The sequence below is a fragment of the Leuciscus leuciscus genome (genome assembly GCF_965113295.1).
Source record: "Leuciscus leuciscus genome assembly, chromosome: 21".
Taxonomy (NCBI): Eukaryota; Metazoa; Chordata; class Actinopteri; order Cypriniformes; family Leuciscidae; genus Leuciscus; species Leuciscus leuciscus.
Window position 1 is genome coordinate 20,012,682 of NC_138745.1, and position 25,251 is coordinate 20,037,932.

At 41.5% G+C, this 25,251-nt stretch overlaps 1 protein-coding gene across 3 annotated transcripts in view; it reads right to left on the reverse strand.

The window, feature by feature from the left end:
- The window catches only part of snx29 (sorting nexin 29), a 117,915-nt gene that overhangs the window by 33,520 nt on the left and 59,144 nt on the right, over positions 1 to 25,251 (reverse strand). For 2 of the 3 annotated variants that reach the window (XR_014201264.1, XM_082152724.1), the window contains exons 16-18: positions 18,485 to 18,601; positions 15,916 to 15,971; positions 14,704 to 14,785 (exon numbers count right to left, since the gene is read on the reverse strand). Coding sequence is in view for 2 of the 3 variants with exons in the window: in XM_082152724.1 (XP_082008850.1) it covers positions 14,704 to 14,785; positions 15,916 to 15,971; positions 18,485 to 18,601 (255 nt within the window). In the remaining variant the exon portion in view is untranslated. The remainder of the gene's footprint in view (positions 1 to 14,703; positions 14,786 to 15,915; positions 15,972 to 18,484; positions 18,602 to 25,251) is intronic. The other variant, XM_082152725.1, reaches the window with a different exon arrangement.

The following is a 25,251-nucleotide window of genomic DNA, read 5'->3' on the forward strand; positions in this document are numbered from 1 at the left end:
CTGCTCTTGGTGCATTGCCTTAAAGGTTAAGAGAGTGTGATAACTATAAATATGCAATCTGGACCAGTATGAGCTCAGGCCAGCACACAAAATGCTCAAGTCCAACACAACCAAAAAACATTTAGATTCTTGTCCATTTAACTTTGGCTAAATTGCCCAATTCTACAGGGGATAAATGTTCTGTAAATACTACAAGTATTTATTTATACACATATATACACAAACTGCCATTCAAAAGTTTGGGGTCAACATTATTTTTAATTTTTAAATGAATAGTTTTAAGTAAGGGTGCATTACATTGATTAACAGTAAATACATGTTTAATATTACGGAAGATTTAGATTTCATATAAATGCTGTTCTTTTGAACTTCCTCTTCATCAAAGTATCCTTAAAAAAATGTATCTCAGTTTCCACAAAAATATAGTTTTCTTTCTTATTGTTTTAACTGTTTTCAACATTGATAATAATAAGAGCTGTTTCTTCAGCACCAAATCAGCATTTCAGAATAATTTCTGAAAGATCATATGATCCTAAGAGTTCTGAAGTAGTTCTGTTTTTACCGTTTTTATCGTATTTGATCAATAAAATGTAGCCTTGGTATGCATAAGAGACTTCTTTTGAAAACATTACTAAAATCCTACAGAATCAAAACTTTTGAATGGTAATGTGTATGTATGTGTGTATGTATGTATGTATGTACAGTATGTATGTATGTATGTATGTATGTATAGATATTGTGACAGAACGGCTGCCTCCCCCTTATTATCATCGCCACCCCTTCGTCAGGTTCCCGACTGGAGTGGGTGTGAGAGAGAGTATATATATATGGGTGCGCTGAAACTACCAGGACAGGCTGCGCGGGATGAGGCACAAACTACCAGGACAGGCTGCGCGGGATGAGGCACACCTGAATCGAACAGAGCCTCGTCACCACCGGAGTTAAATGCAGAGCGCTCCTCTCCTCGAGAGAACGGTCTCTTTCCCCCGTGCGTACATGCTGGTGTCCTCGCAGATCTAGGAGGAGAGCGAGGAGGGATTCCTGCGCCGCAAAGCCGTGATTCACCTGAACCATTTGCCCGTGTAGGGATGCACGTGTTGCCGCCGTTAGGCTGAGAATGGCCAGGCCGCATTGCCCCTCAAGCGCCACGGCCCTTGGGAAGATGAGCCAGGCCCTGTCCCAAATGGCACACTTCATATGCATTTTCGGTCTTGTGGACTTACGATTTGCACCCTCGATGCGCACTTTTGCCGAGCCCGCACTGATGCGAGCTCCGCAACAGACTTCTTCCCGACAGTCCAAGCGGCATTACGTCACGAAAGTGCGGACTAGTAGGTGAACCGCGAGTGTTTAGGGTGCCATTTGGGACAGGGCCCCACTGGAGAAGCCACCGCCCCTCATTTTTGTGGAACGTCCCATGAGGTCTTTCTTTCTGCATGCAAAACTGTCAAAACTTGTAATAGACAAACAAGCAATAATAAGGGAGAGGGAGCTACATACATTTCGGCGAGTCTGTTTTTTACCCACAGTATTGATTGCTTTTAGTGAATCACTGCAATAATCGGCCAATTTAAATCATCCGGAGTGATCTACAGTTATATTTCATATAAAAGGAACACATCTGGTTTAGAGTCAACGAAAATGTACTTTAACCTTATTGATTGGGATATGGGGTTATATTAGAAAAAAAAGGTCTGGAAACACTGGTTTAGAAAACAGTCTATAAAAAGGTCCATCCAGACAAGTCTCACTATTTTGAAATGAAATACTCCCTAATGTGAAACATATTGCTCGGGGCCTAAATCAAGCATCCATGAAAAACTGATAGCCGCAATATTGCTCTCAAATTTATTATATTTGTGAAAGGATTTGAAATGCCACTTGAGCAGCCAAGAGAGAAAAACAGAGGAAGAAAAGGCAAGGGAAACTGTGAAAGGGAGTTTCAGGGACCTGACATCTTGTCTCCTCAGCCAGCTATGAAGTCATTGAGTCTACCCATCGTTCAGTGAGGTTCTGGCCCCAGTGAGCTCCAGCCGTCCGCTCCGTATGAATTAGTCATGAGTGCGGATCCATAGCCACCATAATGAGGATGAGTAAGAGATCAGTTCTGCTTTGTAACGAGCATCGTTCTAAAGGTTAAACATACACTCTCACACCTTCTCGCTTCCCCGGGTGTTAACCTAATAATCAACTATTTAGACATGAGGAAGCACCACGGCAAAAAGCGACCTGCCATAACCCATGAGACACCTCTGAAAACCTCTGTGTATGATTGATGATATGGAAATACAACTGGTATTTAATGTCTAACAGGCTGAATACAATGGCTGGATACTTTTCTGTACTGAAAAAGATGTCTCATAAGATACGACCAAGAAAAACAAGCAATGATCCATTCATCATGAGTGCCCTCCCTGCCAGATTTCAATCAAATAGAGTGGCACAATAGCCGGCGGGCAATTTTTAATGTCGACGTGGAAAGTACTTTGCAATTAATAACAGCCCGGCGATGATCTGACTGCAATGAGAATCATTATCTTACTAACCGTCATCGTGATTCTCATTATAATCATAATCACCGGCTTCACCATCCTGATCATCATTACACTATAATCAGCGTAATATCCTTCAAAATACATATGCAGGGTTCAGCTTTGCGCACTGCGCCCTGCTCATGCATGCAGCATCTATCATTTTCCTTTTTAAGTCAAGCCAGTTTCAGTTTAAATTAGACTCTTTTAATGGGCAAGCGACTGGAGGCTGTGATATTGATATTAGAGTCTTCAGTACATCCTCACTGGGGAGAGGCCATGACATAAATTATGGAGATGTCCACTTTTCTGCGGATTTATACTAATTCAATACTCACTTATGTGTGCATATTCAATGATATCACTGGAGAAGTCATTTAAGATGGACTTACATAATATCAACGCTCAGTTACTGAGGAACACTCACGCTAGAAGCCACGAGTACAGACACATCATTTGGTTGTGTTTTCACCCTAATCATTAGCTATAGGAAATATTCAAAATGGAAATAAAAGGGGGAGAGAAAAAAAAAAAAAGAGTTATCAAATCTCATTAGTTCATAAAAACAAGAACTTTGCAGAGTTGGGAGGCAGTGGGCTCAGCTGGTTTTGCTGATCAAAGGGAATAACTCATTTTAAAAAACTAAATTCTGACTGAGGATTTCAGTGCTTGTATATGTGCACTTCAATAAGCTAAGAGCAAACACAGAGCACTGGAACACCAGGGAAAGCCTTGCAAAGGAAGCTATTCTAGCCCCTTTATTTAGGGCAAAAACACTGTTACTTTGTTGAGGGCATCAGTGTCAGGCCAGTCTACACTTAAAAACAGTGCCAGGATGACCTCAACAAAATGCAACACTGCTTAAGTGGAATGAACATGCAATAAACAGCTTTGTTATTAGGGGTGGGACAAAATATCGAAAGGGCGATATATCGTTATCCTTCTCCGTGCAATACGAGAATCGATACGCTGGCGCCAAATATCAATATTTTAATTAATAAAATATGGTGCTCTAAATAGATTTCCCTGTTGGTGAGTGTGAGTAAAATAATAGATGCCCAAACCACGTTTAAGTTCAAAGTCTGGACCCACTTCGGCTTTTATACCATTGATGGGACAAACATGTTGTAAATAGACATATTTGATGCTCTTCACCAAGCGTTTACACAGATACACACAGGAGCATTTGCAAGCAAGTGTCTATCGGCGGATCTGTCTATCAGTGGATATATTAGGGATCCGCTGAGAGATACACTGAGATGTTCCCAATTTTCAGACTGAAAAACTTTTTTTGTGCTGTTTCTAACAGTTTGGACTTGAAAAAAGAGAGAAAATCCGCACTTAACCTTTTCACAGGCATTTTGTTTTCATAGTTAGACAGATATTATTAATCATTATTGTTTGTCTAGCAATATACTGATTAGCACAGAATTGCTGTATCATGATATTATCGGTATCGTGAGCTGTGTATCGTATCGTGAGGTACCCTGTGATTCCCATCCCTATTTGTTATACATGTATTGATTAAATTACATATTATCCTTGTGTGTGTGGTCCAGGTATTCCCTATCTTGTGGGGACCAAAAGTCCCCACGATGATAGTAAAACCAAAAAAAATTGACATTGTGGGGACAAGATTTTAGATCATTTGTTTATAAATGATACTAATCGATGTTTGTTTTTGTTTTTTATGCAAACATGCAGAATGTTTTCTGTCAGGGTTAGGGGATAGAATCAGTCCTTATTAAACACAAAAAGGGGTAAGGAGGTAGGAGGTAAACCTTTTTATGAACACTGCTGCCCCACTACCTCATATATTACGTATGCCAAAATACACCACTTATCAGAGTAAATAGTTTCACAATTACTCTACTAATGTGTAAATTTCATGATCAATTAATTTACAAATGCATTAATTTCATAATGTTGCATATAAAAACACATGGGAAATATATAATAGTTTGCTCAAAACATTTTGGCTGGTAGACATTTTGGCTGACAGTGATCTGTCAGTCTGGAAAACCCGCCGTAGCGACAATCGAGCATGTATGTATGCATGGAGCAATGAGAGGTTGTCTCCACCTCTGATGTCTTTGAAGAGAGGAGGTATGAGGGAAGGGTAAGGAGAAAAGAACAGGGTGATGAAAAGAGAGAAAGGTGTATTCTGCGATTGCTGCCTGCCACCATATAAAATCTCTTTATAAGACCCCATCACCACAGCAACTCTTTACAAAGGCAGAGCAGCACCATTAACACTTCAGATCAACGGGCACAGCCATAATACAATATAGGCCATTTCTGCGACACATCACCAAGAACATTTGCACTGAAATAAAGGAAAACACCAGAACGACACAGCCCCAGTAAATCCACATTATAACAGTCATTACATCTGCTTTTTTTAATAACCCTTTCTGGCAAAATTGCATAAGCGTGAATGAGTTGTTTTAGGCAGCTGTTATATTTTTTCATTAAGTGACATGAAACAAAGAAGGTAGAAATCTTCACAACAAAACAAAGCCCTGGTAATATTACTGAAGATCAAGTTCTTTCTTTCTATGGATTTCAACGGCACTCTGATTTATTTTATAGGGGAAAAGCACAAACGAGTGGCAGAAACACAAAAAGTGGGAAATGGAGTAGCTGCAATTTTGGACAGTGGTGGTAATGTGCCATAATCTGCTGCCAGGCTGATGCAGGACTCCAGACTAAAAACAAATTTGACTTTGGAGCCACTGACTCATAAAATGAAACATTCAGGAGCCAGATGACTTTTTGATATATTCTTTTTGTTACCAAATTATACAGTCACTCAATATAGATCAGAATGCACTGTCATCAAAGCTGATGTATAATTCAGGATCTATTGCAATTTATTCACATGGAGATGCATCGCACTGTATTTTTCTACTTTTAGAAGGAAATTTAGCACATTGAACGGCTGCAAAAGCAAATCTATAAATATATGGTTCAGTTCTTAGAGATCATAGATTGTTCATTTGTTGCCTTTTAACAAACGTACTCGGTTACTAACGTAACCTCGGTTCTCTCTAGAAGAGGGAACGAGTACTGCGTAAGATATCTTACGCTAGGGGAAAATCCTTTTCCGCGAGATATTGAAGCCAAAAATTATCCTTAATTTTGTAATAATGCAAAACGCGTTGCAGCAGCAATGCAGACATAGGCGAGACAGCTCGCGCGCCTATTGGCTGCTCTGCGGCAACTGCAGCAGCCTATCGAGCGAGGCCTGGCGTGACGTCAGACCCAATCAGGGCACTTCGCGCCCGCTGCGTCACGTCCCGCCGAAATGGGCGTGGTCTAGGCCTATAAATATCGCTCGCAGGCAGCTATTATCTGGTTTTTCATCATCGAAGCAACCAGAGCGTGTGCATGCACGGCAAGATACGCAGTACTCGTTCCCTCTTCTAGAGAGAACCGAGGTTACGTTAGTAACCGAGTACGTTCTCTTACAAGAGGTCTCTCGTACTGCGTAAGATATCTTACGCTAGGGGACCCAGTGTAAAACGCCGTGCATGCTGAGATCTGACACCAAAGACCCAAGGGCGAAAGCCCGGGGTACATATAGTGCACAATCACTCAGTGAACTCACAGAGAGTCCGGGAAGAGGGAGGGGTGCAGCCTCACTTTTCCACATAAAGTAGCGTCGAAGGGACGCAAATTTCATCATACAGACAGGGCGGGGTACGGCCTGAACTGATGGGAAAAAATGTGGGTCTTACACAGTTTGCCCAGCTTTAAACTGTCGAAAATTGAGCTGTGCTCAGTAAACGCAGCATTCTGAGCTGAACGCATCAGGTCAGATAATACTGGTAGTTTAGACCGACAGCAGCCTGGCCTGCAGGGCGGGAACCTCTAGGTTATAAAACCTTATAAATGTAGACGGGGAGGCCCAGCCTGCCGCCATACAAATATCTTGCAAGGCAATCCCACTTGACCAGGCCCACGAAGAGGCCATGCCTCTCGTGGAATGCGCTCTGACACCCAAAGGGCACTGCATGCCCTTGGAGGCGTATGCCAGCGCTATAGCATCAACTATCCATCTGGATAGGCTCTGTTTCGACGCGGCTAGTCCCTTAGAACGTCCGCTAAACGAAACAAAGAGCTGTTCCGTCTGTCTGAAAACAGACGAGCGAGACACATAAGCTCGTAATGCCCTGACTGGGCAAAGGAGGCTCGCGTCTCTTTCCTCATCAGGGACCGGTAGGGCTGACAGAGAGATAATCTGCGCCCTAAACGGTGTGTTGAGGGATTTTGGAACATAACCGTGCTTAGGTTTGAGTATAACTTTTGAGTCATTGGGCCCAAACTCCATGCACGCCGCGCTCACAGAGAGCGCGTGCAGATCCCCTATGCGCTTCACTGAAGCGAGAGCCAGCAAAAACACCGTTTTGAAAAACAGGTGTTTCAAATCGATTGACTGTAAAGGCTCAAATGGCGCACCTTTCATGGCTTCCAGAACCGTAGAAAGGTCCCATACGGGGACTGAGGGAGGTCTGGGAGGATTCAGTCTCTTAGCTCCTCTAAGGAAGCGGATGACTAAATCGTTCCTTCCTATTGACTGACCAAGCGTTGTTTCTGAGAACGCTGCTATAGCCGCCACATAAACTTTGAGCGTGGAGGGGGCCCTGCCCCCATCCAACAGCTCTTGTAGGAAGGAAAGCACCTCCGTCACATCACAGTTTGTGGGTGACACACCACGGGCTGTGCACCAGCCCGAAAACACTGACCATTTCGAAGAATAGAGTCGTCTTGTAGACGGAGCTCTAGCCTGCGTGATCGTGTTTAATACTCCTTTAGGGAGTCCAACATGTACCCGTTGATGGCCCAGACATGAAGGGACCATAGTTCCGGGTGAGGATGCCAGATCGAGCCGCGGGCCTGTGAGAGGAGATCTCTCCTCACTGGTACTGGCCACGGGGCAGTACTTGCTAACTGCATCACGGCTGGGAACCAAGGTTGGTTTTTCCAGAACGGTGCTACCAGCAGTACTGAGCATCCTTCTTCCCTGATCCGTTCTATCACCTGAGGCAGGAGAGAGACGGGGGGAAAAGCATAGAGCGGGCGGCGGGGCCACACATGGGCCAGCGCGCTCCTGCTCTTGGAGAAAAATTCTTGACAGTGAGCGTTTTCTTGAGACGCAAACAGGTCCACTTCCGCTCTGCCGAATTTCTTCCACAGCAGTTGGACTGTCTGTGGGTGTAGAGACCATTCGCCTGCCGGAACATTGTTCCTGGACAGTCTGTCTGGTCCTATATTCATGATCCCTGGCACGTGCGCTGCTCTGAGCGAGCGCAGGTTGCACTGAGCCCATACCAGGAGGCGTTCTGCCAGCCTGTACAGTTTCTCGGATCTGATGCCGCCCTGGCGATTTATGTAGGACACCACAGACATGTTGTCCGAACGGACCAAGACGTGGTGACCTTTTATTTGGGGACAAAAACGCGTCAGTGCGTTGTCTACTGCCAGCATTTCGAGGCAGTTTATGTGCAGGAGCTTCTCCCGTTCTGACCACTGGCCGAAGAACGGTCTGCCCTCGAGCAGCGCTCCCCATCCCGAGGTGGACGCGTCCGTGGACACCACTTTCACCCTCGAGGAAGTCCCCAGGCTTACACCTGATTGGTACCAGTCGTTCGCTTTCCAGGGTTTCAGAGCTGTAACGCATTTCTGATTGACCCTGAGGCGAAGCAAACCGGGTGCCCACGCTTCGCGTGGGACTCGCGCTTTCAGCCAAAACTGCAGCGGGCGCATGCGGAGCAGACCCAGCTGGAGCACTGACGATGCTGAGGCCATGAGACCTAGCATCTTCTGAAATCTCTTGAGCGGGACAGACGCGCCGCAGCGAAAAGAGTTCGCTGTGCGTCGAATGTCTACCGCGCGCTGTTGTGATAGTCGCGCTATCATGGATAGTGAGTCCAGTTCTGTGCCCAGGAAAGATATTTTCTGACTGGGAGACAGGGAGCTCTTCGCCCAATTGACACTCAGACCCAAATCCTCGAGGTGATCGAGTAAAATGGTCGTGTGTTCTATGAGCACTGCGCGAGATTGCGCTAGAATCAGCCAATCGTCCAAATAGTTCAGCACTCGCATGCCTCTCATTCTGAGGGGTGCGAGCGCCGCATCCATGCACTTCGTAAATGTACGGGGTGCTAGGGACAAACCGAACGGCAGGACTGTGTACTGATATGCCTGGCCCTCGAAGGCGAATCTCAAATATCGCCTGTGACGTGACGCTATCTGTATTTGAAAACACGCGTCTTTCAGATCTATTGACACAAACCAATCTCCTTGGCGAATCTGCACAAGGATTTGCCTGGTCGTGAGCATCCTGAACTGTCGCTTCACAAGCACTTTGTTCAGTTGCCTTAGATCTAGTATGGGTCTGAGACCCCCGTCTTTTTTCGGTACCAGGAAGTATCTGCTGTATAGCCCTCCCTCGCTCTGATCTTGAGAGAGAGGTTCTATGGCCCCTTTGCTCAATAGTTTCGTCACCTCGGCTCGAAGTAGATGTGCTACTTCTGTTTTTACCGTGGTCTCGACGCGCGCCACATAGCGGCGAGGGCGTCGGCGAAACTGCAGCGAATAGCCTCTTTCTATAATGTTCAGCACCCACTTCGAAACCCCGGGTAGCTTTGCCCATGCGTCTGCATGGATAGCTAGGGGTCGAATACGAAGCGCGCTCCGCTCGCTCAGCGATGGAGAAGCTTCGGTGTGCTGTAACACAAGCGTGTCGCTCGTGACATTTGAGGCATGGGGCGCGCTGATGACAGCGGGCAGATTGCCCGCGCTCGACTCCTCTGCGGTGGTTAACCGCGAGGGGGAGGGCTGGGCGGTTCCCGTGGGAACTGTCATGTCTATGTGTGGATGTGGGCGCGGGACAGCGGGCACATTTATCACACCGAAAGCATCGTTCGCTTGCGTGAAGCGAGTGCACGTTGGTTTCGTTTTTACAGAAACCGTGAGACATGCATAACGTGGTGTTAGTGGGCACATTCACCATGTTTGAAGCGCAATCGGTCTGAGCCGATTCATGTGCGCGAGCCCTGTGTGACGGGCTGTGCTTGTGTGTAGAGATGGGCACTGGGCAGTGGGCATTCTTCTTACACATAAAGCACCATCGGCCGTGGCCGGGACACCAGAAAAAATTCACACTTATGGGATTTATCTGGGTAGCCGTAAAAACGGCGTTTGTGTGCAGGCAAGCGGGTGACAGAACCGACTTGTTTACTGCAGGATACACTGGAACAGTCACATTTACTGGAACTGAACGAGCGAGAAGTTGCCATAGAAACAGAGAGCGTCAACATGCTGGCGTTTATTGCAGGCCTGCGTGCATTACAACAGGCTTGTTCACTGCAATATTGACATTTCCAGTCGCCTGAATTCCAGAGGGGAATGGGAAATGTATAGGAAAAAGGAGGTTGGTCCGTCCGCAGCGGGACCAGAAAAACTCCCTTTTTTCCTTACGCCAGTGACGCACGGAACACCATAGAAACGGTGTTTGGGTGCAGGCGAGCGGGTTGTACAACGCGCTCGTTGGCTGCAAAATACACATCTGCAGTCGCCTTTTCAGGGAACTGACAGAGCGAGCATTGACGGCATAATTTTATCTGCCGGTAGACCCGGGGATCGAACGCGGGTCTCTCGCGTGCAAAAACCTGAGAGTCTGCCACTGGGCCACAGGGGGAGACACATTGTAACTCAGTTAGCGCGAGTATTATAAGAGAGCGTCAACGTGCTGGCGTTTGTTTGCAGGCATGCGTGTATTACAACAGGCTTGCTCACTGCAATACAGACATTTCCAGTCGCCCCCGCGAGAGGGGAATGAGAAATGTACGAGAAAGAGGAGGTCGGTCCATCCGCGGGGGGACCAGAAAACGCTCTTTTCTCCTTTCGCCAGTGACGCACGGAAACCATAGAAACGGTGTTTGGGTGCAGGCGAGCGGGTTGTGCAACGCGCTCGTTGGCTGCAAAATGCACGTCTGCAGTCGCTTTTCAGGGAACTGACAGAGCGAAGCATTGGCGGCATAATTTTAACTGCCGCTAGACCGGGATTCGAACTCCGGTCTCTCGTGGGAAAAACCAATGATTCCGCCACTGAGCCACAGGGGGGGAACGCAAAGGTTTTCGGATGCACGAGCATATAAGAGCGTCACATGCTTTCTTCGGCGTATGCTTGCAGGCGCGCTTGTAATAAAACAGGCTCGCCTGCTGCAATATTGATATTTCCAGTCGCATGATCAGGGAACTGGGAATATGTATGAGAAATTGAAGGTCAGTCCATCCTCGGAGGGACTAAAAAACACATCTTTCTCCTTTCGCCGGTGAGTGACGCATGAATGGGGCGCAGAAGGCAGGGTAGCTTTCTTATAACGTAAAGAAAAACTAACCCCGACCGTCCGCTTCCAGCCTCCCTTGTGAGCGGCGCAGTTTGCGCGGCTTGAACAGAGGGAGAGAGAAAGCTAGCCCCGTGACCGCCCGCTCCTGACATCCTCTGTGAGCGGCGCGGTGTGCGCGGCTCGAACAGAGGGAGAACAGGTATCGTCCCCCAAGCAGGCAAGGCAAGCGGGCGAACCGGCAAGCTTTGCGGGTTGGGGGGGGGGCGGAGGAGCAGTCTCGGAGAAGGATGCCAGGTGAGTCCTCAGAGTCACCATAGGCAGTACCTAACTCGCAGTGAGGGCAGTCGCCGTCAGCGAGTGCGAGAGCTGCGTGATCAGGAAAAGGGGCGTCTTGAAAAAGACGCCCAGCTCTTTTAGTGCAATGGGAGTCTGTGTCGCGGCGGCGAGCACACACACATACATAAACACAGTGGCAGAGAAAGGATATAATGCCGGAAAGCGCAGCAGGAAGGCAAGGAAGGCGGCGCGGCCAGCGACTTCAGTGACTCGTCCCGCTGAAGGTGCTCTCTCTCGACGGCGCGGCTTCTAATCCAGCTCCAGCGATGCGTGTGCTTCGCTTGAAGGATGAAAAATCAGATAATAGCTGCCTGCGAGCGATATTTATAGGCCTAGACCACGCCCATTTCGGCGGGACGTGACGCAGCGGGCGCGAAGTGCCCTGATTGGGTCTGACGTCACGCCAGGCCTCGCTCGATAGGCTGCTGCAGTTGCCGCAGAGCAGCCAATAGGCGCGCGAGCTGTCTCGCCTATGTCTGCATTGCTGCTGCAACGCGTTTTGCATTATTACAAAATTAAGGATAATTTTTGGCTTCAATATCTCGCGGAAAAGGATTTTCCCCTAGCGTAAGATATCTTACGCAGTACGAGAGACCTCTCGTAAGAGAACAAATACTGCTGTGGAGTTCAACAAAGACATTTGATTAATATATGCCAACAGCAGGGCTAAACAAATAAGGATAGCATGAAGATACTATCTATTGTCCAGCTATTATAAACAGTAAATAATATTTAAATATTTGTAATTATGTAGTTGTATTAGTAGTTTGGGGTAAATACTTTTTTGAACGAAATTGATAGTTTTATTCAGCAAGGATCCGTTGAATAGATAAAAAGTGACAGTGAAGACATTTATAATGTTACATAAGATTTCCATTTCAGATAAATGCCTTTCTTTTTAACTTTCTATTAAAAGAAACCTGAAAAAAAATCATGTTTCCAGAAAATTGCTTGTTCACTCTCTCTCTCCTCCCTAATTTTTTTCCTGCCCTCTCTTTTTCTTTGTGCCAAAAACTTGGGTAATGAACATACCCTTGACAACAGTGTTAAGGGTTGTCTTGACCCCTTTAACTGCACATTTTCAGTACTTTTGAAGAACACGTTGTAATCTATAAAAAGCACATTAAGTTAATGCCTATAGTTTCCCCTGTGCTATTCCAATCATAAAACCCTAACTGGAAGTTTTCTGAACACTGCTAAGAAGTGTAGTCTAGTGTAGACACTAGTGGGCGTCTCTCTGCATGAAGGATTAAATTAATGCAGGTATTTTCCAACACATAAACATACCGATGACATTAGTGCTCATGTGAGAGACACAAGCGCCTGGAGTCATCAATCATCAGAAAATGAAAAGCCCTGCTATACTGGGTTAAATCTAAAATAGTGGAAAGCATTATCCATCAATCATGCCTTGAAAAAACAATGGATCCATTTCCATGGGGATCCATTTCAAGGCCAGACTCGAGGGAACACTCAGAGAAAATCGAAAAACCGTCAAAACCAATTGACTCGGCAAAATCAACTAATATGTGGGGGCACTATTGCTACTTAGGAGGGTCTCCTGGTAATCTATACTGTTATAGAAAGTGCAAGGGTCACTATTGTATGAAAATAGCAACATTACAAAGTGTCATATCATCAAATCACTTGAATACTCTATATGTCAACATGCCTGTTGTGCAGGATACAATGTACTTCGGCTTGGGGTCATTTCAACATGCTTTTGTCTGTTCTCTTTTCCAGCGGTCTTTCCAATGGTGACTCACATTAGCACATGTACATTTTTTTTAATTTTTTTTATTGTAGTTCATTCTAAACTAAATCTGGGAGAAATATTTGTTTTAACATAGTCCTACATGCAATAAAAATACGACCGAACTACAAAACAATAAAAGTATCGAACTCTTCTGGTTCAGATGTACTCTTCAATTTAAGTACTTATGTATACATTGTATTTCCTCAATATAAACTAGGAATGCACCGATACCACTTTTTCCAGAACAAGTCTGGATACCGATACTTTTATTTTTAGTACTTGCCGATATCGAGTACCAATACCTGTATTTTCATTGCATTTTTAATAAAAAAAATATATATATATTTGGCAGAGAAACCAAAAGAATATGAATCAAATGAGTTGGATTGACAAATAGATTATTCCTTCAGTTATTTCCATGCCTAATTACGCCTGTTAAAATGTATTGTAGGAGCTACTGTTACTTTCACTGTTCGTATTATTACTCATAATTTATCTTTAATTTAATAACACAGTTAATATTTAGAGCTGCTCCAGCAGGGCTCAACCAATCGCTTTGTCTTTTGTTGTCAGATTAACATTGAGGACAAAGACAGCAATAGGTTTATTAGGCTGCTGTCACTTTAAGAGCTGCACGTATCCAACATACTGTTACATGTGTTTCCTTTTCAACTGTTTAAGTTCACCTAAGACATAACCAACTGTTGTTTCACAAGGATACTTGCCTATATGGGCATTTTGACATATTTTTGTGTGAATTTGTCCGTTCAAAAGCAAGAATAAATGAAAGAGAACTCAATTTAAAAGGCTATTCGCACGCTCTCCGAGAGGCAGCATTATCATAAATCATCAGTTCATGTTTTTACTTGCACATCCGATTTAGTTTAAATTCAAATGATGCATGTGTGCTGAGTGAACGATCAACAATCAAGAGCAGGCAACAGAAGTGCGCTCTCTCTTTCTCTTTATCATCAGTTAACATTAGTAATATGCTCCTCATTTTACTTATGGCTATTGCCATATCCGAGCGAACTATAAACTTTCCAGCGATAATAATAATAATTATTGAATTATTGAAAAAAGGATGTGCGCTCGACAAGCTCGCTCAATACACTGAGCTCGCGCACAGCAGCTATATAGGGGTAAATATTTAATTTGATACATTTACTTCATAGACATCCTTCTCTAATATCTCCATTCTGCTCTGTTTGCTCTGTTGTCTGTGTTTCTTTGTCACAAGCACTGTACTGTACACGCTGCGTAGTATCGGTTGTTGGTATCGGTATCATAACTAAATGCAGATCATACTCATATTTCTGAAACTCATTTTTACACAAATAAAACTGTCAATTTAAAATGTCAAAGCCAGTGGATCTCAACCGTTTTGACTCAAAGGCCCCATGTTGTCCAACACAATATCTGAAGGCCTCCCCACAACTAGGCTATGATATTTTGGATTTTTCTGCTCTTGTAATAACTTTTCTTTCTTTTTTTACAGAAAACTGGGAGTATAGAGATAGTAAATGAATTAACCATGATTCACCACTGTTCAAAGGACATCAACTTTCAGTCTTTTTTCACTTGGCTTAAGTCAGCAAACTTGTCATACAGTCCAAATGACAGAGCATTTCAATTACATACTGTGAGGGAAAAGGGTGGTTAGGAGAAGATTACAAATTTTCCAGTAGTACATGGTGGATTAAATTCTGATTAAAAGAACTACCTGATATACATGATAGGCGTTGGCAGCCCGACCTTGAAGGAACACAGAGGGGATCCACACGTTGACAAGGGCACGTTGACTTCTTAGAGAGACAGGGAAGGAAAGAACACATGGGGAAAGTCTAATTAGAGAACATCTCAAAAGTAGAGACGTTTAGTGTAGCTATAATCACTTTATCTGCCCAGGGGTCTTTTAAGTCTTTTAACAAACAGACAGGGGAAAAAATTATAAACTTAAACCATAAACTCTCTGAAGTCGGTGGATGAAAACTTAAAATACTAATTTTGGGTCATACAAAAGTTGTCTACACTCAAAAACAACAAAAAATTGTGTTTTGTAAAATTATGAAAACAGGAATCTCCAAACGAATCAAAACTCAGCCTATACTGGCCTCACAGACAGGAGAAATATGCCTATAGAAAGCTTGAAATTGAATCGAAAACAAATATTCTCTAATATTCCAAATGAAACCAACAAGAGGTAGTCTCTCCCATCTGAGCTCATTATCTGTAATGCGGTCACAAGCACATGCAGCTCAGGCTATTCTTTCGGTTACCATCCATCTGAGAAACGAACACCCTCCATATTGCATCCATAAAACAAAGCATCAAGCTTCATCAGATGCATCTACTTTTTGCACCTTGAGGAATATACATGTCAGACGAAGGCTTAATTCAGCAGAAAATATAATTTCTGATGAGCAAGTCATTTATTCTTATTTGCATCAGTTAATGTGTTATTTTTACATAAACTTGTACACAATTTATAATTTGGACTTTTCCCAAACTACAGAGTGAAATCGAGTGAAACGTAGATAACTTTTCATTACTATCATTACAATCAATGTCATACAAAAAGAGGATGTGATTTTTAAGTTCTACAATGTAATAGAAATACAATATAGAAATAGCCTTTTACATGACCCACAAGTTTAACATTGCATGCATTTTCTTCAACTGTTTTTAATGACTGACATCCTCTCATGTACAAAGGTTATAGCTGTGTGGAAGAGGTGCGTGAAAGCTCCGAATGTAAAAACAGAAGCAGCATTCAACCTCCCTATTTTTAGCACAGTCTTTTCCGTCAGATCGGAGGCATCTCTTTATGGAATTCCATACCATCGATTAGATTCTCTAAAGAGGCTTGCTGTACACCACCTCCAACACACATACACACAAATATAAAAAGAACAGCGAGTAGGAGGCCACTTACGTCTCGAAGTCAGATAGGCTGGGATCGTCAGAGGTCTGGCTCAGGTCCCCTGGCACCTGTCCAAAAAGCAGAGCGCATGAGGTCATGGTGAGCGTTTCCTTTTGTGTCCAGCTGAGTTTGCTGATTAACACTGTACTGTTGCATAAACTTCCAAACCAGCCAAATTCTGTAATTTACTGTCTTATCTGATAAAAGCATGAAAGTCCAGCAATATTCACTGAAAATAATTGATTTGGTCCAAAGTAAAAACATTAATGAATAAATGTTTCTCTTTTGATTCCGAAAATCTGTTTTAGGAAGGGAGGAAAAAGCTAAATTTACATTAAGCTCTAAATGACTACACATTTACCCCTCATTCCTGAAAACACATGAGCCTAACCAGGAACAGGCTCTAATCCTATTAGTGTGCATCTTATCTTGTGGTGAAAGTGTGGTAATTTCAGCATTTACAGAGGTCACGACTCACAGGCTGCTGCATCTTGGCAGGCAGTGGCACCAGAGAGGAACAGACACATGAGCCATGGAGGCTAGATAAACCCATCCACCGTATACAGTTCAGCACAGTTACAGAAGGCCATGGTTCAAAGCCACTGCCGTCAGATGTATCAAAAAGTAATCAGTGGCCAAGAGATAAGCAGTGAACAGGAATGAGAGAGGATGGATGGGAGCCACGAGGTGAAACGCACTGTGGGCTGAGAATGCCACTAGAGACAGACAGGTCAAATTAAATGGATACTTCATCCAAAAATAGAAAATAGCTTTGTGCGAGGAACAGACAAAAAACGTAAACGTTAAAATTAAAATAAAACCACCGGTATGTACCGGACCGAATCAGAACGCAGATTTCGGTGCCACCCTTTGACACGTACGATCGTATGACACGTATGATCACATGATCAACTGCTAAAATTCAAATGTGTTTTCACGCTTTGGTTGCTGCTGAGCCAGAGACGGACACGCTCAGTGCTTTTCATATATCGACTATTCAGTGTTTTCAAACACATAATCTTTATTTTAGGTTTCAGACATTTAAATAGACATAAGTACAAGCAAAACAATATATTTATAGTTTGCAAAATAAAAAATGAAAGCAGCAATGACAATCCTTTCACTGCAAAAAATGCTTTTTTCTTGTTTTCAGTCCAAATATCAAAAAGATTCTTCAAGTAAAATGACATAAGAAATTATTTCTTGTTTTCTGAAGTGAGTTTTTGCTTAAAACTAATGAGGTAAGAAAAATAATCTTGTTTTCAATTTGAATTAAGATAATTTTTCTCATTTTTCATTTGAATAGAAGATCATTTTTCTTACTCCATTGGCAGATCATTTTGCTTGTTTTAAGCCAAAACTCAATTAATTTTCAGAAAACAAGATATAATTTCTTTATGAAATTACTACTTTGCTGGGTAACACTTTATTTTACAGTGTCCTTGTTACATGTTACATGTACTTACCATAGTAATAACAGTAAATTATGCATAATTACATGGAACTAACCCTCAATCAAATCCTAATCCTACCCTAACCCTATAGTAAGTACAGGTAGTTGCTTAATATTACTCAGTACTTAAATATATAATTACACTGTAACAATGACACCTTAAAATAAAGTGTAACCCTTTGTTGTTATTAGTACTGTAATTATTTTAAGTTATTTAGATTCTGTTAAATTATTGTAGTTGGGTTAGGTAGGTGGCTTATGTTTTATTGTGAATTTATGTAAATTTGTTGTGTTTTGTATTTACTTATATTTATATTAAAGTACACTTTAAACTTTTAATATATTGATCAATTCAAATAATTTTTTTATTTCGTTTTTTCAATAAAAAAGCAATTCTTTAATGTCATCCACCATCGTTTTTGTGGCTCTTTGTTTTCGTTTCAGGTATCGGTTCAGGCACTGGTACCATTTTAAAGTATCGATATGGCACCGGTTTCGTAAAAAAATATGTATGCAATTTTTTTTACGATACCGGTGCCATATCGATACTTTAAAATGGTACTTAGTGAATGAGATTTGTCTAGTGTTTTGTTGCCAAAACACCAGTCGCCAGTGTTTTGTCACCTATGCTTCCCTATCACCTCCTTTGGCTCCTAATGGTTACCCTACGACAGTACATAAATGTATAATTACACTGTAACAAGGACACCTTAAAATAAAGTGTAACCCATTTTCCTCTGCCAAAGCTCTTAAATCTCATTTACATTCAGACCAAAAATAAATAAATCTGGCGGCTTCTCACAAAGCTATCATTATAAAATATATATATATATATTATTCGAAAACATTCATAGCTCTTTTTAAAAAGAAAAAAGATCTATAATATGCCCGTTTAGTTAGCTAGATAAATGTGTTTGAGACAAAGGAAGGTAACGGTGTATTGGTACAGACAGACAGTTAATGATGGAAGAGGGGGCAGACCTATGGAAGCAGACAGTGATCTGCCCAGAGTGCCTGGACTGCAGAGATAGAGAAGAAAGAACAACCACTCAATGAAGGTACGGTTTCCCACACCCACAGAGAGGCGTGTGTGTGTGTATGTGCTTGTGTGTGCTTGCATGTGCTTACTGGACCGCGCAGGTCGATGAGTTCCTGTCTCATCTGTCCAATCAGGTTGTCTTTGGCCATGAGGGAGCGGTACAGCCTCTCGTTAAACTCTATCAGCTCTCCATGCATCTCAGCCACCTAAAAACACACACATTGACAAACTCGCATCAAACTCCCACTGAAATAGGCTGCTAAAAAAGCAGTAGTGTTCGGCAGCTGTCTTGAAGCAGGTTGTAGTATGTGACATTTCTTAAAGGCACACTGAATGTGAGTTATCTGGGTTTTGACTCAGGTGTGGAAGTGTTCAGCCGGTGAGCACTAACTGCTAGTTACAGCGAGTCTCACACCTGCCCGGCGACTCGTCAGCTGTCGCTTAGAGTAAGTGACACAGACGTGGAGGCAGGCTCCAGTCTGCTATTCAGAACTTGCATTCATTTGTTTATGGAAATCATATGTCAGGGTATATTTGGGTTAGCGGCGTTTTGCCTGACAGAAGCATCATGTCACTTTTTGACATGTTTGTCCTGGTTGCCGGGCCGCACCTGGCCAGACAAACAGGCATGGATGAGTCAAAAAACAGAATGCTGCTAAATCCTGATCTTGAAAGTGAACGCGAATGCCATAAGACTGCAAATTCAAATATATTTTAGGAAAAAGGATGGACAAAAAAGAAAACAAAAAGAAATATAAAGTGAATTTTGTGTTTTAGGCTACTCTAAATATGCAACCAGAATGCTAAATTTGCCAAATCTTTAAATAAATGTGTACAGTACATCTGAACCAGATGCAACATGTTAAATCTCATCATGTAAATGGAATGGTTTTGTCCTGACATTTTGTCAGTCACTTGCTTATGAATCTCATCGGTCCAATATCCTGCTCAACATTTGTTTTGGGGTTTTTTTTTAGTGAAAAGATGATGTTGCAATAATGCTGCCTTCAATTACAACAGGGAATGTCCTACTTCTGAGTTTGATGTTACATCATGTCATGATGTAATACAACAATAATATAAATACTATAGTATACACAGTGGGTAGTGCATGTAGTAGTACTGTATATTGCACATAGCATAAGGATAGCAGCATATGTGATTCAGTCCTTCTATGTACATGTATCGACAGTCCAACAGCCAGTGTATCTGTATATTTTAATGTGAGTTAAGTATTCTAATGGCCTGTGAGAAGAAGCTATTACTAAGTCTTACATGACAATGATGTAACTTTGTGAAGAAACATTACGTGCCTACAGACTGAAATACGTATGCCACTGTTTTCACCTATCCATATTTTTGCAGTATTTGCACAGACAATAATTAATTTAAAAAACTTGCACTTTGAATCCCATTTTCAAAAGTTTGCATTTTCAGGCGCCCAAAACGGTGTTGTGTAAACAGTCCCTTATTTTTATATCATTTTTACTTCTATCTTATTTATGATGGTATCTAACAAAAACATTTATTCTGCATTAAACTGTGAACGCAAGTGATTAGCTTTCCATTTGTTGTCTACAAGTTCATGTGTCTATATTTCTATAGTACAAAGCAGCATTACTTCACACTAAAAATACAGTAGTCAACATTTGAAGTGGATCAAAAAAGTTGTCCTAAGACAAGAATGGGTATTGTTCAAAATTCATGTATAACTTTGATGAAAGGTTTTGATCCACTTCAAAAGTTGACTACTGTATATCACATATAGACATGGTGGTTAGGTATTACAAAAACAGACAGGTATTAACTTCCAAAAAAGATTTATTTTAAAAAGCACTGAATGAGTGGGTGGCAGTCTCAAAGAATCTCACAAAGCAGTTTGAACTACGAAAATAGCTTCAAAACTTTTTGTAATTGATTGTCAGACATGGCCCTTTCTGGCTACTTCACTGCCTAATGCATTGCTTTATATAGCACCTAGCTGTTTCACAGTATTAAATCCATTTCTCAAAGTCTTTTTTTAGTAGCTTGTGTGACAACTTCAAAAATAGTTACCCTTAACATGTTAAAAGAGCGTTAAGCTTCAAAATACATATTTTATAACTTGTCATGAAAGCGATTGTGGGTACTGGAACACAAGCACGTACACGAATCACTCAGCATTAACAAACATTCACTACACACCATGCCAAAGGTTTGATTAACCATCAAGCTGGATACAAACAGGGGAAGTAACGGCAGCTACACAATATTTACACACCCAGATCGATACACACCCTGAGCCCTTTCATGGCCTCGGGCTTCATTCATCTCCTACAGTCGCCGTGGCTACACATGACACACTTCTCGTAGTATTCTCATCAATCACATTTATTTATCTGCGGCAAGGCCTTCAAAAAGTACATTAAAAAATGGAAATTAATTTTAAGCGTCAAGGAACACAATTAATTCTCTGCAAGGAAGCGAGCTAATCAGTTTGTTGTTCAGTAAGCAATAAGCAGGCTTCGTCCTTCCAGCTCGCTGGGTGAATTTTCCGACCTATGCTGCCGCGTGTTAGCACTTTGGGTTTATCTAAACAGGCGATAGGTTCACACACTCCAGACAACGTATCAAACCTCATTACTGGGCCTTAGCAGGAATCCGAGTGCATGACTGTATCTGTATTCGCTCATTGTAATTGCAGGCCGCCCAGTGCTCCAGCGCAGATATCAAGAACACTGTATTCCACAATTATCCCTAGTCATTATTTCCATGAAGGAAAGAAAAACAATTGTGCAGAACACAAACACCATACAAGCATAGCATCTCTCAAATAAATCAAATCCGAGGTGAAACCCAATAAATGTCTAGAAGGATGAAAAGCATGTGTGCATTTTCATAATGCACTCATTAGCAATAATCACAAGTAGATGGGAGCATATTAATGAGAGGAAAGTTAGAGGAGATGGTTTTTCATTTTTATACCTGATCTATATGTCAGAAGTTTTTGTAAATGCACAACAAGAGAGGGGATATTATATTTTGCAACTGATGTGTTTGCCTTTGAAAGAAATAAACTCCAACTGTTTAAAACTGATTTTATAATGGATTTTAACCACCAACCAAAAAAATACCAAATGTTAAAGATTCTAGTTCAGATTTTTTGGTCTTAAATGGTTCAAATAATAATAATTTTAGTACTTTTAAGAAATAAATGTCTGGAAAATAAAATGCTTTTCTTATTGCATTTTCTGCCCTAGAAGTTTGATGTCATATGATGAGGTCATTTTAAATTTCAACACAGCAGATATAACAAACAAATATCAAATCAAAAAATAAAATGTTCTGATTGACAGAAACAAGAGTGTTAATACTTTTAATGACTTTCACAGACCTATTAAACTAAGGCACCATAAATTCCATACAATATTAAGTAAGGGATAATCCATGGCTAGCAGTGCATTAAAGGGGACCTATTATGCAAAATTCACTTTTGCATGCTGTTTGGACATAAATGTGTGTTGGCAGTGTGTGTACACAACCACCCAATAGTGATAAAAATCCACTCACTCCTTTTTTATTAATCCCCATAAATCATCAGCAGTGTCTCCCAACGACCTGTTTTCAGAATGCGGCTTTAGTGACGTCACTAAAGCCACAGGCCCCGCCCACGAGTGTTGACAGACACTGGCGTTTTAACATAGACCCGCCCTAATCAAGTTCACAGCGAGTTGTACACATCCGCCATTGCTGCACTGACGAGAATGTCTCCCAAGCGTTGTAGGTGTTGTGTGGCTGGATGTATTAATCCACAGCTCTCTCTCTATTTACTCCCGAAATCTGAGGCAGCCGCTGAAGACGAGGTGGAATTATTTTGTTTTCAAAGAAAATGTTCCCTCAACTCTACCGAAATTCGTTTATGTACTTACACACCTCTTATACTGTGTTTAGTCTGCTCTTACGGTGATTTTCTGGAGTAAAACTGACGCTTCATCTTTTGTGTGATGTACAATAAACTTTATTAAACTCATCAGTATATTTTTGATCATCATTTGGACCTGGTCCGAAACAGCAGACTTGTAGGCTATTAATAGTGGATGCATACAAGCAGATGACAAATACGTTATAACCGTAATTAAACTAAACAATACCTGTTCCATCTCCATACAGCACTCTGACTCTGTAGGCATTATTGACCGACTCCGGGTCGAAATGAACACCGTTACTGAGAGTTTCTGATATTATCATCATTCCCTGAGATGAGACTGAGCGCGAGCTCGTGAAGCTCCGCCCCCTATGCCGTGCAGCAGCAGCTTATTTGCATTTAAAGGGCACACACTAAAGCGTTTTTCTGAGCACCAAAAAGTGACAATTTAAACATGCTGTAAAAAATGATCTGATGGGTATTTTGAGCTAAAACTTTACATACAGACTCTGGGGACATCAGAGACTAATTTTATATCTTGTGAAAAGGGGCATAATAGGTCCCCTTTAAACTATTTTAATGCACAACGTGGAGGCAAAGAACCAGCCGACACAAAGCATTCAAATCATTTAATGCACTGCTAACCGTGGATTATCCCGCTTATACCATGGTCATTTACAGTGCAATATTTGACCAGAAGGGTAAAAATGATGGTTATTTTCATCAGTTACGGCTCGTTAGATCTAGCATTCTGCCCGCTTTGAATAAGACAGAGTAAAACGGTAAGATAACATTTATTTGAATGAATTATAGCATTTATTTTAATTAATTATATACAGAGAGAGATGCATGTGTGAATTACCTGCGTCTGTGCAGCATCTCTCTCTACTAACCATAAAGTTGTGAGTTTAATTACTTCAAAAACAGCGGTTATACCCTTTTTGCTAAGAAATATAATGTATAGATTCAGCAGACTATGGTATATATCAATATAAATAGATTCAAAAATAACATTTATATATGTTTCACATTGGATTCCATTTATGGTGCATTTAAAAAGTTATTTTTTATGTTTTTGAAAGTCTCATATGTTCACTAAGACACGGAACTCATAAATACAGTAAAAACAGAAACATTGTGAAATATTATTACAATTTAAGATATCTGTTTTCTATTTTAATATATTTTAAAATATAATGTATTCCTATGATGGCAAAGATGAATTTTCAGCAGCAATTACTACAGTCTTCAGTGTCAAATGAGCCTTCAGAAATTATTCTAATATGTTGATTTGCTGCTCATGAAACATTTCTTACTATAATCAATGTTGAAAACAGTTGTGCTGCTTCATATTTTGTAGAAAGAGTGAAAAAAATTGAAGTTCAAGGAAAGTTCAAGAGAACAAAATGTATTTAAAATATATATCTTTTGTAACATTACACATGCCTTTACAGTTCCTTTTAAATCAATGTAATGGATTTATGTTGAATAAAAGTAGTAATTTGTTGAGAAAAAAAATCTTACTGATATCAAACTTTTGAACAGTGGTGTATGCCTAAAAAAGGACAGGTTGTTGATTCCTAACCCTAAATGCCAAACTAAACAGGATGGCTTTATCTTAACACTGAAAAACTCACAGACAGTATACAAATGTTACAGTAGGAAGGCGGCAAATCCAAATCCAATCTTTGAATCACATTCCTGTTCATTAAGATGCCTAGTAAGATTTTGAAGGCTGCAAAAATGTATCCTTCTCTCCCTATGATACCCCCAATCCTTTGTATGAGGCTGGTGGAAAGAATAAAAGTGGTATTTGAAGGAATGGATGAAAGGAGCAAATTTATTTATAATTTCATTTCTTATAAAAAAAACATTAAATATTCACTTGGCTATCTCCAAAAGCTCACACTTGAATTTGCCTTAGATCATTATACATGAAGGTGCCCTGGAAGCCTGTCTGAAACCAGGGGGAACCTTCATACATAGTCATTGACAGCAAGGCTTCTTTCAGTTTCAAACACAGCCAATGATTCACTACATGGTGTGTTTGGGGGCTTAAATTCAGTCTTGAGGTTAACTGAGACCAAATAAATAAATAAAAAAATTCTAACAACAGCAGGTTATATTACAGGTCCCTGGTATTCTGGGGTAAAGCTGTTGCTAGCATTTTGGAGCAGTGCTACTTTCAGACGCAGGTGCTGCTGACAGTTCGTCTGCATGGCTGTCAGCGAGTGCTGAGCCAGGTGTCCTGAAAGAAAAAAACTTGGTCAAAGCAGAAGGGTGGGGGAGCGTGGCCCGCTGCAGCTCTAATGCTCGTAATTGGATGTGAAACAAGTTTGAGGAGTGAGCTTAGAAGACAGGCTTAGCAAACACAAACAGACTTGAAGTGTCAGAGGAAGAGCTAGGGACTGGGGCGGGAGGAGAGGGGGAGGAGGGGGGGATAAGTGTGACAGTGAATGTGCTGCTATCACTTTCTTCCCCAGGCAAAAACTAACTGACAGAGGGAGAGTTCAGCCTGGCAAAAAAGATTTGAACTGATGGGTAAAAATGCAGTAGAGATAAAACAAGAATGGAATAAGGACACAGGCCCCAATAGAGTCTGAGCCGGAATAAAAGAACTAGAGAGAATAAGAGAATCTGAGCTTTGAAATCAGTTAAGTTGGAGAATGATCATTATCATCAATTGACACTGGAGTTCATTACACAAAGAACATCAAACCAAGAAAATGAACATAACATCCTCTAAACGCATTTAACACGATTAGAAACCCCACTGGATAGGCGACATTGATATTCACTAAATTAGTACTTGTCCTTAATCATTCAACTTAAATGCAATTATTACACACATACATATTTTTATGTTTTTAAAAGAAGTATCTTCTGCTCACCAAGGCTGCATTTATTTGATAAAAATAAAATAAAATAAAAAACAGTAATATTGTGAAAAAT